This window comes from Pongo abelii, chromosome 17 (genome assembly GCF_028885655.2).
Source record: "Pongo abelii isolate AG06213 chromosome 17, NHGRI_mPonAbe1-v2.0_pri, whole genome shotgun sequence".
NCBI classification, from domain to species: Eukaryota; Metazoa; Chordata; class Mammalia; order Primates; family Hominidae; genus Pongo; species Pongo abelii.
Genome location: NC_072002.2, coordinates 51,593,557 through 51,610,882, shown reverse-complemented (window position 1 = coordinate 51,610,882; position 17,326 = coordinate 51,593,557). Strand labels below are relative to the sequence as shown.

Below are 17,326 nucleotides of genomic sequence, written 5' to 3'. Positions count from 1 at the left end.
AGGGCGCAGGGGCAGCCGCTGGTGCTACAGGGCGGGATTTGGGCTCTGGAGGCACATAAGACGTTATTCTGGGCTCCCTCCTGGGTCTCGCAGGGAGGCCAGCAGGCCTTCTGCAGGTGATCAGGAAGCATCATTCCTGCAACTGAGTGGTAATGGAGGAGGCTGGGCCAGGTGGCCTCTGAAGACCCACTCCCAACCCAGAGTTGCTAGAGGTTCTCGGCACAGTGTTCAGGTGTGGGGAATGGGCGTGGTGGCTGCAGCCGCCAGGTCAGTCTCTTCATTCCAGTGTAACTCCTCCCGGGTTAGACAAGTAAGGAAGATGCTGAGGCCTTGCATCTCCCCGGGAAGATGGACAGTGGGCTGGTAGGCAGCTTCTCTATCGCTGTCCATCCACAGAAAGCCAAGCCCCACTGTCGATATTAAAAATGGGCTGTGGGTCAGAGGGGCAGGGGGTTTGCATGGCCGCCCCCAGCACTGAGTTTTTCACTGTGTCTCTGGCGATGGCGGGAGGCACCGAGGAGACCCATGCCCACTCACCCTCTCTGTGAGACTGTGGAAATTTGGGTCACAGCTGGGAGGATTTGAGGCCCCATGAGGGTCAGCCTGTGGCTAATGTTGGAAGGTCTGTGGCCAGGTGGTTTGCAGGCGGCGACCACTGCCCCCCACACAGCCTTATCACTGTGCAGCTCTGCGCCCAGCTAACGAGCCCCCGCTCCGTGGTTAATAGAGACAAACAGCTCTAAGTGAGTCTTTTATTTCTTCCCCAGCATTTGTGGCCACCTGGAGTAGATTCTTTGCCCTGTCAATGAGATGCTTTTAACACCATTCCTTGGTCTCTTCTTGCCGCTCCTGCCCTGTAGACCACCCTGTCCTCCTCCTCCCCTGCAGAAGCCTCCCCCCGCCCATGCTGGAATAGCCCTGCTTTGTCTGTCTCCTTGAAAGCTGAGGACAAAACTGGCCATAATTTATGCTCCCGCGTGATATAAAGGAAAAAAAGCCCCATTATGTTATAAATTATCCTGCAATGGGTGAAATGCAGGAGAGTGTGCCAGACGCCAGCGGAAACCCCATTAGACAACAGAGTTCGGCTGCGAAAAGTCCCCACAGAACTCCAGGGCCGTCTGTCGTGTGCCGTGCGCCTGGTGGATAATGTAGCAGATCAAATGTATAATCAGTTACCTGGAGAGACGGCTGCGCACCACTACCCCAGCAAAAGGTGACTTCTACATAGAGCCACTGTGGTGTCCCAGGCTCCTGCTGAAAGGCCTGACTCAAACTCATAGGGCAAGGGTCCGAAGGCCAGAGGGAGGCAGCAAGGGGGCAGGTGGGGACAGTTCCCAGACCCCTCACCTGTACTGAATCCCAAGGCTCAGCTTCTCCTGACTCAGGGTCCCTAGGCCAGCTCATCTCCTCTCAGAGCGCAAGAGATGGGAGTGAAGGAGCCATTCCTGGCCCCCCAGAGGGTGGAATGAACAGACCCCAAGTTCTGGCTCTGGTTCTGCAAACATACTGCAAGCCCCTCAAAGGCACCCCTACAAACCCCTTTCTCAGGTGCCACACCTCTGCCCAGAACAGGCCTCAGGGGCCAGGGAGGGGCTTCGGGCATGGAGGGGGTAGTGCAGTTAGAGGAGATTCTGCCAGCAGGGCAGACTTCCTGTGTGATGATGAGAGAGGACATTTTCAGCCCACATTTAAGGGAGGGGAAGGCCAGAGGACTCAAAAGGAAAAACTTTACCTCCTCGAGCACCTAGGAGACTTCCAGACAGGCAGGCTGTGATCAGAGGGATGGGCAGGACTGGGGAGGGACTGTGAGGCCTAACTGGGACCCCAGGCAATGGGGAATCCCATGAGCCCACTCCCTTGCAGCTAGCAGCAGGCTATGGGTGCCCCACCCACTCACCCCTTGGGGCTCTCAACCAAAGCCCTAGCTCTCAAAAAGCAGTGTGGTTATTGGGCATTTTGCCAGTGGTCTGTGCAGAGATGGAGGGGTGGAGAGGGAAGAGAGGGAGTGAGAACTCCAGGCGGTACCCTCTTCTGCCTGGGGGGAAAAGGAAGACCCCCAAAGCTCAGCTCGGTCCAGACCACCTGGGGCTGAGTCCTGCCTTCACCAGTGACTGGGTGTGATTTCTTGGGAAAGATATTTAACTTCTCTGTGCCTCAGTTTCTTCATGTAAACAGTGGAAATAATCAAATACCTGCCATACCTGTAAAGTGCTGTCCTCAGTGTCTGGATCATAGTAACTGGGGGCGAAATGAGAACCACTGTGATTCTTCTTGTTGCTCTTACAGCCACCACCTGGAGGATTGAGTCAGAGCCGCAGCCATGGGCAGGGCATCTCAAGCCCGGGGCAGGGAGGTGGAGTTGACTGGGCTGAGCAGCGCTGGCTGGGGTGGCAGAGGTTCTGTGATGTGGGAGTTGGGTCCTTCAGGCTCTTGTCATGTAGGGCCTGGGTGACGTTGTGTTGGGCCACAGGAGCAGCCATGGGTGCCGTGGATGAGGAACCAGATGGAGCCAAGGGAGGGCATGGTGCGCTCTGAGGCCAGGCGCAGGCGAGAATGGGCCCAGGGTTGGAGGCCCAGGCCAGGCTTCCAGAGGTCAGAGGAGAGGGGCCAGGCCTTTTGCCTTGGGGAGGTGCTTAGATCAGGGTGGGTGGGAGAGGAGGAAGGGGTGTGTGTGTGTGTATGTGCATTGGGGTGTGTGTCTGTGTGTGTTATGTGTGTATGTTGAGGTGTGTGTTGGTGTATCTGTGTGTATGTGTATGTGCATCTGTGTGTGTATGTTGGTGTGTATCTGCACATATGTGTTTGTGTATGTGTTGGAGAGTATGGGCGTGTGTATCTGTATGTGTATGTGTATCTATGTGTTGAGGGGTGGGTGCTGGTGTGCATATTGGTGCGTGTAGGTTAGTGTCTATGTCTATGTATGTGTTGGGGTATGTGTCTTTGTGTGTTGGTGTGTGTGTGTGTTGGGTGTGTGTGCATGTTGGGTGGTTGGGTTTGTGTGTTGGGATGTGAGTTGGGTGTGTGTCTATGTATGTTGGGGTATGTATGTGTATATGTGTGTATGTTGTGTGTGTGTGTGTTTGGGTGTGTAGCTATGTGTTGATGTGTGTGTACGTGTATGTGTGTGTGTTGGGTGTGTGGGGGTGTTGGTTGTGTGTGTTGGGGTTTGTGTATATTTGGTGTGTGTATATGTATGTATGTGTGTTAGGGTGTATGTTGCTGTATGTGTGTATGTTGGGGTATATGCATCGGTGTGTATTCATGTGTGTATTGTGTGTGTGTCTGTGTGTGTATGTTGGGGTATATGCATTGGTGTGTATTCATGTGTGTGTTGGCATATATGCTTTGGTGTGTGTTGGGGGTGTGTGTATATGTTGGGGTATATGTGTTGGTGCATGTATTGGTGTGTGTGTGTGATGGGGTATATGTGTGGTGTGTGTATTGGGGGTGTGTGTATGTTGGGGTATACATGTGGTGTGTGTATTGGGTGTGTGTGTGTTGGGGTATATGTGTGGTGCGTGTATTGGGGGTGTGTGTATGTGGGGATATATGTGTGGTGTGTGTATTGGGGATGTGCGTGTATGTTGGGGTATATGTGTGGTGCATGTATTGCGGGTGTGTATGTTGGGGTGTGTGTGTGCATGTTGTGGTATATGTGTGGTGCATGTATTGGTGTGTGTGTGTGTTGGGGTATATGTGTGGTGCATGTATTGGTGTGTGTGTGTGTGTTGGTGTATGTATGGTGCGTGTATGGGGGGTGTGTTTGTGTTGGGGTATATGCATGGTGAGTGTATTGGTATGTGTGAGAGTGTGTGTGTTGGGGTATATGTGTGGTGCGTGTATTGCGGTGTGTGTGTGTGTGTGTGTATGTTGGGGTATATGTGTGGTGCATGTATTGGTGTGTGTATGCGTATGTGTGTGTTGGGGTATACGCATGGTGCATGTACTGGTGTGTGTCTGTGTGTGAGTTGCCGCTCCCTCCTACCGCACACCCTTTCACACTCCCTGCTATTGCATGTGCTGTTCCCTGGCCCGCAGTGCCCGCCCCTTGCCTCTCCCACAATGCAGACCCTGCCCATGGATCATTCAGGGTCCAGCGCAGGCCTTTTAGGTCTTTCTCAGCCCCTCATACCTACAGGGCTCATCACTCCATGCTCTGTTTCCGCAGTATGTCCAGTGCCTACTCGTCTCCAGGAAACACTCATTTCCTACCTTCTGAGGATTCCTGAAGGTCAGCTCCTTGTCCCTTGCACCCATCACCATGCCAGGTTTATAGCAGCCCCACTCCCAATGCTCATTGAGCAAATGGATTCATTTATTCATGGCAACGTGTATTTGTTGAGCATCTACTACATGCCCGGTGACTTAGGAATTGGACCTTGCATGAATGAACGAACATGGACATCTCATTCATGGAGGAGAGAGGTCAGAGGGCATGGAGTGTGGGTGTCTGTGTAGCCCCTTACATGATATTACCAGACTTGGCTTGGTCTCAGAGTGAAGGGGAGCCACCACAGGGTTTCAGCAGGGGAGAGACAGGGTCTGCCCTGGATTTTAATGCCCCCCTCTGCTGTTTTGTGGAGAGCAGACAGCAGGGGCTTGGTGGGTGTCAGCACTGAGGAGGTGACCATCGTGCCTGGGTGGCTCCAACCTCAGGGGAGAAGGAGGAGGGATGGCGGACCCTGAAGTATCTGGAAGGCAGCGCTGGCGAAGGAGTGCAAGTGACGGGGACTCCAGTCTCCTGCCTCTTCCACCCCAACATCAAACAGCACCAGGCCTGGAGGGAGCCAAGCAGATCAAGGCCAGCACTGCCTCCTTGGGGGCGGGGCAGAGCGGGTGAGGGTCTTCATTTGCATGCCATTGCAGGCCCCCAAACACTTCCTGATCCCAGCAGCCTTTGATCTGGTTTGATGTCTCCTTCAGCCTTCTTCCCAAGCAGGAAGGCTTTTATCCTCAGAGGTGGCTCCCAGCCCAGCTGGCTGTAGCACAGTGCGATGGAGGGAAGGGGAGTGCGTAGCTCTCCACTGGCTCAGGCTCAAAGCCCTCCTGAGACCTGGCCTGTGGTGACCCTGTGTCTCAGGTGAAGGAACTGGCTCTTGGGAGGATGGCCAGCCTGGTCACATAGCTGCAGGTTCTTGACTCCAGTGTGGACAGTGGTGCTGGAAACTGTCTGCGCCAACCTCATCGGGGGTAATTGCTGGGTTCTCAGCCTCCAACGATGGGAGTGCAGACCCCTGTCCCTATCCACTGCATCCCTACTTAGAAGGCAGTTCTGCTGCTGTATGCTGCCCCCTGGGGCAGTGAGGTGGCTCTACAAGGGCTGGCAAAGGGGAAGAAAAGGAGGCCTCTGGGTTTTGGGGTGGAGTGGTCAGGCAACCTTGAAAACTGCACAGATGTAGATTCAGATGAGTTGCTTGTCCCTTAGGAACCATGGGTGCTTGACAGATCTGGATTGGGAGAATTCATGGAAATGGCATGTAGGGATGCTCAGTACCTTTAGGGGAAATGTCTGTTTTTGCACAACCCATGTAGACCTCCTGGTGGAGGCTGGAGAGCATCTCAGTGGTTCTCAAAATGCTGCTGGCTTCTCTGACTGACCTGGGCTGGCACAACTTTGCTCAGTTTAATGTCCCTGGTGGTCCTCTCTACACTCCCGGGGTGGGAGTGGGCATCACCCTCCTGCCAGCTGGGGTCCCCATGGGTGAGCAGTAGTGATGGTTACAACATTCACAATAGCTGGCACTTATTGAGCCTTTTCTCTGTGCCACGCACGTGCTAAAAACCTCATTTAATTCCAGACCTGCCTGGGGGGTTATATGCCTTGCCTGAGCCTGCACAGCCAAAATGTGGTGGAACTAGGATTTGACAAACAGCCTCAGTTAGTATCTGGAGGACACCATTGGCCTGGCCCTCCTGTTGAGTCAGGTGTGTCTCCCTGTCCCTTGCTACTGAAGGTCCTCCCTGATCCACAGGTAAAGTTAAAGAGGGGGGCATGTCCTTCATCCTCAGAGTCACTGCCTGCGGGCCCAGAGAGAATAGAAGACCCTGGGATCCAGGAGGTACCCTGGGAGGGGGGGGGCACTGCATGGAATGACCCTGGGCTCCAGCCTCTGCCTGGCAGCTGAGGATCAGATTCATGGGGTGCTCTGGTCTCTGGGCTCTTGCCCAGTCCCTGTCACTCCCCAAGACCAAAGACTCCAAAGCAGGAAAGAGGCCTCCAGCTCTGTCATCATGAATATCTGGCATTTTCTCTGCACCCCCAAACTGCTGCCTTTGAGCCTCCAGGTCTCCTAGCAGCCTCTCTGTCCACCCCACCAGCCACTAGACCTCAAAGCCATGTACTCCCCACCCTGGTCCCTGACCCCAGCATTCTCCCCAGCTCAGTACCCGCCAACCTTCCCTCAGCAGCTGGAGGGAAGAGAATAGTAAAAATCTACTGTGGTAATAAAAGGCATTAACCATCTGAACACTCGCCCACAGTGCCCCTGCAATCGTCTATCCTTAAGCAAGAAATATTGTTTAATGTTGATGGTAATGAGTGAATCAAATTGTGAAAATTAAACTGGAATTTGAGCATTAGTGCCAGGATGCTGGCATTTGGTGAGTCAAGTGGTACCTCCCTCCTCACCACTCAGGGGCCCACTCACCCTGCCCGGCCAGCAAGATGCTTCCCACGTGGTTAGGGTGGGGCAGCAGAGAAGGCACAGCCCCGAAACATCCCCCTTAGGGGTTTGTGCTAATCCTGAGGTTCCACTGAGGGTGCCCTGGGCTCTCTTTTTAGAATACAAATCCTTTCAGCCTGAGCCCCGTCCTTTCCTGACACCCTGAATCGAATGAGCTCAGGAGTTTTTGTCTCCCTCGTGGAGGCACCCATGGGAGGATGCAAGAGATTCTGGCAGCCAGATTCCATTGTCTTTTCGTTAGCACCTATCACTTCCCTGGGTGTCACCCAATGCTTTTTATAGGTTTTATAGAGCTCAGAGTTAGACTGGGGTTTAAGGAAAATTAAAAAGTGTCCTGAAGCCAGAGGAATGGGTGATGTATGCGTTGGTGGAAAGGAGAGCAGGCAGGAGGCAGGTGAAGAAGCAAAGTCAAGCTTCCTCAGGGTCCCCTTCTTGCAAAGCTGCCACAGGCAGGGACCACTTGGAGCAGTTGAAAAGGGCAGCCGAAGGCGTCCCTCCACCTCTCTGCCTTTGCTCAAATTCTGTTGTGGGCCTGTAGTCCCTGCATATGTCCCATGCACTTCATAACTCCAGCCCACCTCCTCCTGGAAGCCGTCAGGGTGTAGCTAGTTCCTCCTCCCCCTTCTAGCCTCTTCTGGCCTTCATCCCAGAGTTACTGGATGTATCTATCAGGCCTTTGTTCTCTCATCAGGGGCTCCAATGCAGAGGCTCTGGGCCCACAGACCAAAGACTCTGGACTCTCCATGGATCTCAGAGCCATGCACAACTCTTTCTTCCCAACCCCTTAAAAGAGAAAACCCAGAAGTGCTCCCAAAACTCATCTCAGATCCTCTGTTCTAACAATTCTCAGGCACACAGTGCGTGCTCAATCAATGCCTGCTGAAAGGGGAGCCAGAGGGGAGATGCAAAGTATGTCAGGGGTTTTGTCCAGCCCCTCCTGAGGTGGCTGTCAGCACCTTCACCTGACACAGAACTGGGAGCTTCTCCTGTCCACAATTTTATCGTCTTCCCCCAGCCCCAGCTCCTGCGCAGGTGGGGTGGCGAATACAGACTCTACCTACTCCCTCAGACATTTGAGTCTGAGGCTGGGTTTCTTTGGTATCTTGCAGCCCTCCAGAAAGGTAAGGGTGGCTGTAGTTTCCCTGGGGAAATCCAGATGGGGAGGAAGAGGGGGAGCCTGGCAGTTTATATGTTTAGAAAGGCCTCGAGAAGGAGGCGCTTAACTGAGAACTGCACAGTAAAGGGAAATTTCAGGGGAGGGGAACGAGGAATTAGGAAAAAACAAAAAAAAAACCAAAACCGGCAAAAAAGAAAGTGGCTGGATAGAAAGGCACATGTGGATGAATTTTAATGCAATCAGAAAGCTGTCATAGCAATAATAAAGGAATGCATTCAGACGTCAGGAGAGGCGAAGGCGAGGAGCTGCAGTCTCCGCATGTAAATCAAGCTTGGGCAGAGGAGGTGCCTTCCCTTTCTTTCCTTTTTCTGTCCAAGTGAGGAAGTGGAATTTTTAGCAAGAGGGCCAGGGATTAGCAGGGGCGGGGTTCCATTTCTAAGTCTTTCTGGAAACCCTATTCGATTGAGCCTTTAAAAGGCACTAAAGGTTGAGGGGGAGGTAGGGGGAACACTGGGGGCTGTGCCTGGAGAGAAGAGTTTTAATTACTCCACAAAAGAAGGAAAAGCTCCCATTTCACTTCCAGTAAATTGCTGTTGCTGCTTCCAGGAGTCAAACATAAGGGCTCCCCAGTCTTTCCTCTGTCTCTGTCATCTTTCCCCCCAGCCCTCTTCTCCCAGCTCTTTGCCTCTAATTCTCTTGTCTGTGTTTCCTGCCATTTTCTCTCCCCCGCTCCCTTTCTGCGCTGAACTCTATCTCCTCCCATCCCACTTCAGCTTTTCTCTTCCACCCTCCCTGTCTCTCTTCCTTCTCCTTGTGCCCCAGAGCCTGGAGTAAGTGGGGGAGGGCTGCACGCAGAACCCTGGAGATGGGGTGGGGGTGTGCCCCAAAGTCTTGCCAAGCCAAAGGAGCCAGAAGAGCAGCTTGAGGCAGGTAGTGGGGCTGGGGCTCTGGGGTCCAGAGCTTTAGCTGAGGCCCACCCTGCTGGAGGGCCAGCTGGTGTTTTTTGACCCACAGCTGGTAACAGGGACCAGCAAATGTGCCCTACAGGTTATGGGAGGAGCTGGGACGCGGCACCACATCATCATTGAGAACTGGCCCAGTGCTGAGTGCATCTGGACTGAGGAGTACCAGCAGGGCAGAAGGCAGGAGGACTCTGCAGGTGGCTTGTGGAGCGCAGGGGCCTGGAAACTTCCTCTGCTTTGCTTCAGAACCCGGGACAGACCCTCAGCTCTAAGTGAACTCTCGTGACAATTTGGGCAAGGTGGGGGTTCTCTGGGAGAGAAGGTACCAACCACCTTGAATACAGAAGGACACAGGGTCCCTGAGTGCCCATGTGTTCAGAGGAAACCATGAACACATGGCCATTTGCAGTTTTGGGGTCTGCATTTCTGCAGCTTTGGCTGTGTGTCAATCATGTAATCATCCACAAACATCTAGTGAGTGCCTGCTGAGTGCAGCCACCCCTGGGACTCTGTTCCAGTTCCTATGGCTGCATACCAATTTAGCCCGAAACTGAGTGGTATAAAACAACCGTTTATTTTGCTCATGGATTCCGTGGGTCAGGAATTCACAGGGCACAGCATGGAAGGCCTGTCTCTGCTCCAGGATGTCTGGGCCTCAGCTGGAAAATTCAAAGGCTGGGAGCTGGAATTATCTGAGGACTCGTTCATTCACATGTCTGGTGGTTGATGTTGGCTGTCAGCTGGGAACTCAGTTCCTTTCCATGGGGACTCTTCTACATGGCCTAATTGGGGGTTCACAACATGGTGGCTGGCTTCCACAGAGCTAACATCCCCCCGCCAAAACAGAGGCAAGTGGAAGCTGATCTCTTTTATGACCCAACCTCAGAAGTCACCTGGTATCCCTTCTGCCATTCTTTATTTGTTAGAGCAGTCAAGGGGAAGGAATACGCCCCCCGACTCTCAGTGAGAGGTGTGGCAGTCACACTGAAGTAGTAGCATGTGGGCTGGGGGTGCCTTCTGCAGTCATTCACCGGCTGCTGCAGGTGGATACAGCCCCGTGCGTGCATGCCTTGTCTCCCTGAGCACACAGCATGGAGTCAACAAAGCACTTGATACTCATCCCAGGTGTGTGGGGGCTGCTGAGGCATCTTCAGGAACAGGCGCCCCCAAAGTGCCCAGGGTCGAATTTTGCAGCGTGAAGAAATAGGAAGAGCCAGACCGAGGAGGGCACATCCAGATGGAAGAAAAAATATGAGATACCAAGGAGGTGTGCCCTGGGATGGCACAGGGCGGGCAGTCATTCGTTCTTTATTCACCTCATCACTGAATGGAGGGCCTCCTGTGCTTCAGGCACTGCTGCTTCAGGCACTGCTGCTTCAGCAGAGAGCCCTGGTCTCTTTCCCCAGTGAGCATCCCAGGGAATGGGTGGGAAAGGAGAGCTATACGGAAACCCACAAAGTAGTCATTGTCCTTTGACATTCCGGCCACAGGGATGGGGGGCTGAGACAGAGTAAGGGAGGGGTAAGAAGGGGCATGGGTGAGGAGGCAATACTCAAACTGAGACCTAGAAGAAGACGACTGGACCTCGTGATAAGTGCGCTCCAGGCAGGGGAACAGCATCTGCAAAGGCCCGAGGTCAGACCCGCCAGTTGTGATTCATTTTGGAGCCTGTAGAGGATAGCGCGTGAGACGAGGGAGGAGGGGAACGCAGGCTGCCCGTGTGCTCTAGTGAGGGGCCAGCCCAGGGGCTCTGCTCCTCAGGGTGCAGCCTGCCCTGCAGGCGGGAGGAGGCCGAGTCGCTGCGATCCAGCTCCTGCCTGCCACAGCCCTCTCCGCACCTGTCCCACGGCTGTGCGCTCCTACCCCACCCACTTCTCTCCCTCGCCCCTCCCGCTCCGACTAAGCCCCGCCCCCGTCCCCCTCCCCCGCACCTCTCCCTCGCCGGCTCCGAGCCCCCGCCCCGCCTCCCCGGCTCCTCCCTTTCCCTGCCGCCCTTCCCCTCCGGCCGTGCCCTGCTCCCGCGCAGCCCGGTCCCTGGCCCGGGTAAGCATCTCCTAATTTTGTTCTAGAAGATAGAAAACTCTTCGTGGGCATGCTCAACAAGCAACAGTCCGAGGACGACGTGCGCCGCCTTTTCGAGGCCTTTGGGAACATCGAAGAGTGCACCATCCTGCGCGGGCCCGACGGCAACAGCAAGGGTGCGCGGGGCGGGGCCGGGAGGGATGCCCAGGAGGGAGGGGCGAGGCGGAGGGAGACCTGAGGGCTCCTCTGAGTCTCCGGGGCCGTCGTCGTCTGTCTCTGGGCTTCTTGCTGTCTCTTTCTCAATCTCTGCCTCACCGGTCTGCGTTCACCTGGGATGCGTCCTCTCCTCCCGGCCCCTCCCTGGCCCTGCTTCTGGGTCCCAGCTCGGCCTCTCGCGTCCCCGCAGGGTGCGCCTTTGTGAAGTACTCCTCCCATGCCGAGGCGCAGGCCGCCATCAACGCGCTACACGGCAGCCAGACCATGCCGGTGAGTGCTGGCCCCTTGGGGCGGGGGCGAGGGCAGTGGCGGGCCAAGACCCCAGCACCCGCTACGCCCCGCCGGCTGTCCAGTCTCCCCAAGAGACAGGAAAGCATGACCCTTATCCCCGGGCCTCAGACAAGGACCTGGAAGCCCAGGGATGTTAAGGAACCGGCCTGAGGTAACCCGGGTAGAAAATGCCCGCGGTGGGGTTCACACCTCATTCCCCTGGGCGAGCGCAGATGCCGCCCCCTCCAAAGCCCCCCGAGGAGCGGGCGGGGTGGGCGCAGGCCAGAGCCACCGACAGCTGCGGGCGGAGGCTCTGGAGCAGGTGGGTCTCACGCGCCGCCCCGGCCGCAGGGAGCCTCGTCCAGTCTGGTGGTCAAGTTCGCCGACACCGACAAGGAGCGCACGATGCGGCGAATGCAGCAGATGGCTGGCCAGATGGGCATGTTCAACCCCATGGCCATCCCGTTCGGGGCCTACGGCGCCTACGCTCAGGCAGTAAGTGGCAGCGCGCATGGGCAGCGGTTCTCAAGCTCACTCCCCTGGGAGCCTCAGAGAGCGGGACATGAAACCGAAAATACTACTCTATCCCTTGTCCTCTCCCTCCAGAGTGAGGAGGGGCCGGGAATGAACCCATGAACCCGGGGGGTGTAACTTCAGAAGGGTTTGAAAGAAGGCTGGCCCAGTTGGGGTGGCTGCCAGGAGGAGGTGGGCTGCTGTCTTGGTTCTAAGGGGCAGAGCTGAGAAAGGCCCCACAGAAAGGTGGGTTACCCTGAGCCTTTTCCTCTCAGCCAGATCAACGTTGAACCCCAGGAAGCACAGATGAGAGGGGGAGGTTCAGGTCATTGGTTGCACACCACCCCTACTCCATGGAACGATGACTTCAGGCCTTCTGGTCTCTCCTGGCAGGGCTCCTGTGAGGCGCCCTAAAGCCCTACACACCCACACTTCTGATATCCCCTCAGGCCTCTGGCCCACCTACTTCTTTCTTCCACATGGGGGCCCACTCTGTCAGCCTCTCCCGGAGCTCCCTCCAGACTGGTAACCACAGCCCCCATGTGGGTGGCACTGAGGCAGGCCACGGTTCTGGGTCTGAAAATGCAGGCTTACCTCACTTCTGCAGCACTGTCCGCCTTGGCCACATTCCGCAGCCTCCCCTGTCTGCACTCACCTTTGTGAAAACGCTAGGGGTGCCTGGGGTTCTATTCATAATTCTCCTGTCACTTCTACCAACAGACTCCAAATTAAAACCATTGTGGACAGAAACCTGTGCTAAGTAAGTTCTGCAGAGGCTCATCCAGCATGTCTCTAGTGCTTTGGATGTCACTTCCCCACGAATGACAGGCTGTACACAGGGCTGACTAGCACCCACAGAGCCAGTCTCCTCCCCTGCCCCTAGCAACAACTTTGGAGTTCCAAAGACCCTAGCATTACTTTTAAATACAGTCATCTCTCAGGGCGGTGGACTCTAATAGCTGTTGAGGTACAGGGCAAGAATGGGAGAGGCATCAGGGCTTTCTGGAGTGGTAGCTGGGAGCTTCTGGGGCTCAGAGCCTGGGAGGTTGGTCTCCAGGAGCTGAGGCCCCTGTCGGGGAGGGATGCCCCCTGGAAGCACGTGATATTTTTTCCACTCCCTCTGCCCCAGCTGATGCAGCAGCAAGCGGCCCTGATGGCATCAGTCGCGCAGGGCGGCTACCTGAACCCCATGGCTGCCTTCGCTGCCGCCCAGATGCAGCAGATGGCGGCCCTCAACATGAATGGCCTGGCGGCCGCACCTATGACCCCAACCTCAGGTGAGCTGGCAGGTGCCAACACAGGGTCTAGCCCGGTGGGAGAACAGCTGGCCCCAGGCTGGGACCTAATTTCAGCTACCAGCGGACCATTCTGTGGCAAAAGCACATAGTGTCTGGGCCCAAGAGGCCTTGCCTTCTGGCAGTTTATCTCAAAAATGTTCTAATCCATGGGGATCCAAGGGAAGATGAGATATGGGACTCACGCAGTCTACCGTGTGATTTCAGGGTGGGGCGGATTTCTCTCAAGCTGTTTAACCTTATCAGGAAACAATGTATCTTGATGTCTACTAACAAGAGACCTGGAAGGAAATTGACATGAAGACATCTCCCTGTGGAGTCTATGATGAAAAGAGCCTTGGCCTTTCTGTGGCCTTGTTCAGCCCCTGGCCCAAGCACAGAAGGAACCCATTTGGGTGTCGTCTTTTTTTTTTTTTTTTTTTTTTTCATTTCCCTTTAACCCAACCTAGACTCACTGGCTTTTCCTAAGACAATTATGCAACAAGCTAAAGAGGGCCACAAGAGTTATCAAGGGACAGGAGTTTGGAAAGAACCCAGCTCACAAATCATGTTTTCAATTGAATCTTGGCTATTGTCCAGTCCAGTGAGTCTCAGCTGTTGCAGTTATGCCCCCGAATCCCCAGGACATCTGGCAATGTCTGGAGACATTTTTGATTGTCACAACTGGGAGTGGGGATTGCTACTGAAATCTAGTGGGTAGAGGCCAGGGATATTGCTGTACATCCTACAGTGCACAGGACAGCCACCACAAGGAACTATCTGGCCCCAGATGGTAATAGTGTCAAAGTTGAGAAACGCTAGTCTAGTGCTAAGGGCTGGTCCTGCACCCCAGGCTCTCATTCACTGAGCTTCCTTGGCTCTCTGTGCCCAGGCCACAGCAGCAACTTTCCTAACATCCAAGAGCTGTTCCTTTCCCAGGTGAAAGCCAAAAAGACTGTGCCATCTCTGGGCTCAACTTGAACACTACCCTTCACCTCTGATCCCCAACTTCAAGGGATACACATGAGCCCAGGCAGTGGCCAGCCTCAGGTCCACATTCTCAGAGGGACCCTGCCTCCTACATGAGAGGAAGGCCCTTTCCAGCCTCTGGGCTTTCAGTACAATCACCGTAATATCCACATCTCAGGTTCCACCCACTTGGCATAGGGAGGACACAGGGTATTGTCATTTGACCCCAACTTTATTCTCACCATCATGACCATTACTATTGCTTCAACTGGAGGAGGCCAAAGTGTCTACTTTGTGTATGAGCTAGAGCTGAGTCTGGGCTCTGTAATAACCTCTCTGCCTCAGTACAAGAGAATGCCAGAATTAAGACCTACTCCATCTGAGCAGAAAAACTTCTTCCTGGAGAGGCATATCAGCCCCCCAATGACCGAGTAAAGACCAGCTCATCCAGCCTTAGCTGAAGAGAAAGTAAGAGCACTGAAAAAGACTTAAGGAGGGCCAGGTACGGTGGCTCATGCCTGTAATCCCAGCATTTTGGGAGGCCGAGGCGGGTGGATCACTTGAGGTCAGGAGTTCAAGACCAGCCTGGCCAACATGGCGAAACCCCAACCCTACTAAAAAATACAAAAATTAGCCGGGCCTGATGGTGCATGCTGGTGGTCCCAGCTACTTGGGAGGCTGAGTCAGGAGAATTGTTTGAACCCAGGAGGCGGAGGTTGCAGTGAGCTGAGATTGCACCACTGTACTCCAGCAACCTGGGCAACAGAGCAAGACAAAAAAAAAAAAAAAGTAGAAGAAGAAGAAAAAAAAGAAAAGGACTTAAGGAAGACCAAGTGTGGTTACAGTCAAGGGCATTGAGAGTAGTCTATGTGCTGTCTAAGGACAAGCCATCAGGGTCAGATAAATCTTATTTGGGCAGGTGGAGTTTGGACTCTGCCATGAAGGATAGATACAATTGGGATAGGTGAAGTCACTTCATATAGGGAGATAAGCCAAGGCATGGGTCATAGATAAGATTGAGCTGGTATGTGAGGTCCAAGTCTATCTGCAGGTCCTTGGAAACAGTTGAGTGAAGCTTTATGGGTGAGCCTTCCTCACCTTTGTTCTGCTTGCCTCCCCTCCTCCTCCACCCTTCCATATGCCTGGAACCAGGTGGCAGCACCCCTCCGGGCATCACTGCACCAGCCGTGCCTAGCATCCCATCCCCCATTGGGGTGAATGGCTTCACCGGCCTCCCCCCACAGGCCAATGGGCAACCTGCTGCGGAAGCTGTGTTCGCCAATGGCATCCACCCCTACCCAGGTAAGCACATCTGTCAGCACTTATTTCCCTATGCAGCACATTCTTTATCCATGCTGTCCCTCCCTTGCTGTTATAACAAGATGTGGCTCCTGCCCTCTGTCCATTCCTTGATGAAACCCCAAGTGTGATCAGAGAGGGCCAGCCTCCCATCTTCCTTCAGGGAGCCCGTGATGGAAAAAATGAGACCAAAATCCTGCCCTTGGGGATGTGTCATTCTGATCTGGGAGACAGATCCCCATTCCAGGTACTCCCTTAGGGAAGAAAGGAGACTGGGTGCAGTTGTACAACCATGTAGAGAGGCCAGTAAGTGCAAAATAATTGAGTGTGAATTTAACCTACAAGAAGTAAGGGGATAGAAACTAGAAGAACAATCAGGGTTAGTGTTAAGTAGGAAAAGACTCTTTGGGAAGGAGTGAAGGGAGGTATAACAATTGGCAGTCTGTTTAGTACAGACCAGTCCGTCCCTTGATGCACACAAAAGTGCGATCATGGTGCACGCAAAAGCGAGATCAGCACCCTGGACAGCTCAGCACCACAAACAGCCCAGCACCTTGGACAGCTCCTAAACTATCTTTTTTTTTTTTCAAAAAGTCTGGCACACGGAAAGATCCAGGAGGCCTGCTCCTGATTAACTTTGTTCCTCAAACTTAGCCGTCCTCACAGGGTGAGAGTGCCCAGTTGGCCTGAAGCAGCTCTTCTCCCTGGTCTGGAGAATGGGCTGCTATCAGGGCAGGGAAGCTGGGCCCAAAGCCCTCTAGTAAACTACAAGGGCAATGTGCTCCAGATGTGGAGTGCCGCCCCGCTTCCTGGAGGGCAGAGGATGAGGTTAGAGTCCCCGTAAGTATCAGTAAGTACTCAGTTTGTGCTGGGAAAGGGGGGCCCAAGAAGTAGAGCAGGACATGGACTCTGGGAGGTCAGAGTCCATTGGGAACACAATCTAAGTCTGCAGAATGATGAGACAATACGGCAGAATTAAGTTTGATCATGAGTGAATGTTCTCAGACTTGAAATGCTAAAGATCCCAATGAATGGAGAGTTCTGTAGGCTAAAGAAGCCCAAAAGAGCATTCCCAAGGAGGAAACTACCATCGAGCATTAACAGATGGGCAGGAATTGGAGAGGTGATGAACAGGGAACACCCTCCTTTGGAGGAACCTGCCTGGCAAGAGTGGAGGTGGTAAGGAGATTGGCACACACGGCAGGCAGGCCAGCCCAAGGTGGATTGGCAGCAGGGGCTGGGTCCTGTTCCCCACTCTGGGTGCCCATCAGAATCCACTGTGGGGCTTTATACAACCACATAAGCCCAGACATTCTCATTTCCCTGTCTAGAGTGCAGACCAGGCATTTGTAGTATATAAAAGTCCCACTAGCGGCAGAGTGCAAGGTCACTGTACTAGAGGGAAATAGAGGAGAATTTCCTGACTTTGAACTTGGAGTTGTCCTTGATCCCATTCCCCATTCCAGAGCTTGCCCCATAATATATCCCTCAGTCCACCAAGAAGAGGCCAGAGGAGTCTAGAGAGTGAAGTGATGAGGCTCTAATGATCTGGAGTGTTGTTTAAGGGTGATGATCCCAAGCTGGTAGGGTGGCAGGGTGGGGCTGTGCAAGCTGGGGGTGGAAGAGATCCCACCAGTCTAAGGCTCATGGGCTGGGAGATGGCATCCCCAGCACATCTGGATGGCTTCATTTCCCACCCCTTCCTGCCCACAAGCCCATCTGGATCTCTGGATCCTGATAAACCTGCTCCTTCCCAACCCCCTCTGGCATCTGTGAGCTATTTCCCTCATGGAATTTGGAAATGTTTCTTCCCCTATTTGTAACAATCTGCCATATCTCATAAACAATTTATTGCCAGAGCAAGAGGGAGGGAGGGATGGAGGGAAGGAAAGGAAAAAAGTAGTACATTAAAAATATTAATTTACCATCTTTAAATGCGGAGTTTGGACCCGCTGTAATGAGCGAGATCCTTCAAAATGTTCACTCTTTGGCAGTTAC

At 54.0% G+C, this 17,326-nt stretch overlaps 1 protein-coding gene across 52 annotated transcripts in view; it reads left to right on the top strand.

Annotated features, from left to right (window-relative positions):
• CELF4 (CUGBP Elav-like family member 4) overlaps positions 1–17,326 on the top strand; it is a 324,300-nt gene that overhangs the window by 281,293 nt on the left and 25,681 nt on the right. For 29 of the 52 annotated variants that reach the window (XM_024235763.3, XM_054537588.2, XM_024235762.3 and 26 more), the window contains exons 4-8: positions 10,835–10,963; positions 11,194–11,273; positions 11,625–11,768; positions 12,916–13,063; positions 15,182–15,331. In XM_024235763.3, coding sequence (XP_024091531.1) covers positions 10,835–10,963; positions 11,194–11,273; positions 11,625–11,768; positions 12,916–13,063; positions 15,182–15,331 — 651 coding nt within the window. 52 annotated transcript variants of the gene reach the window in all.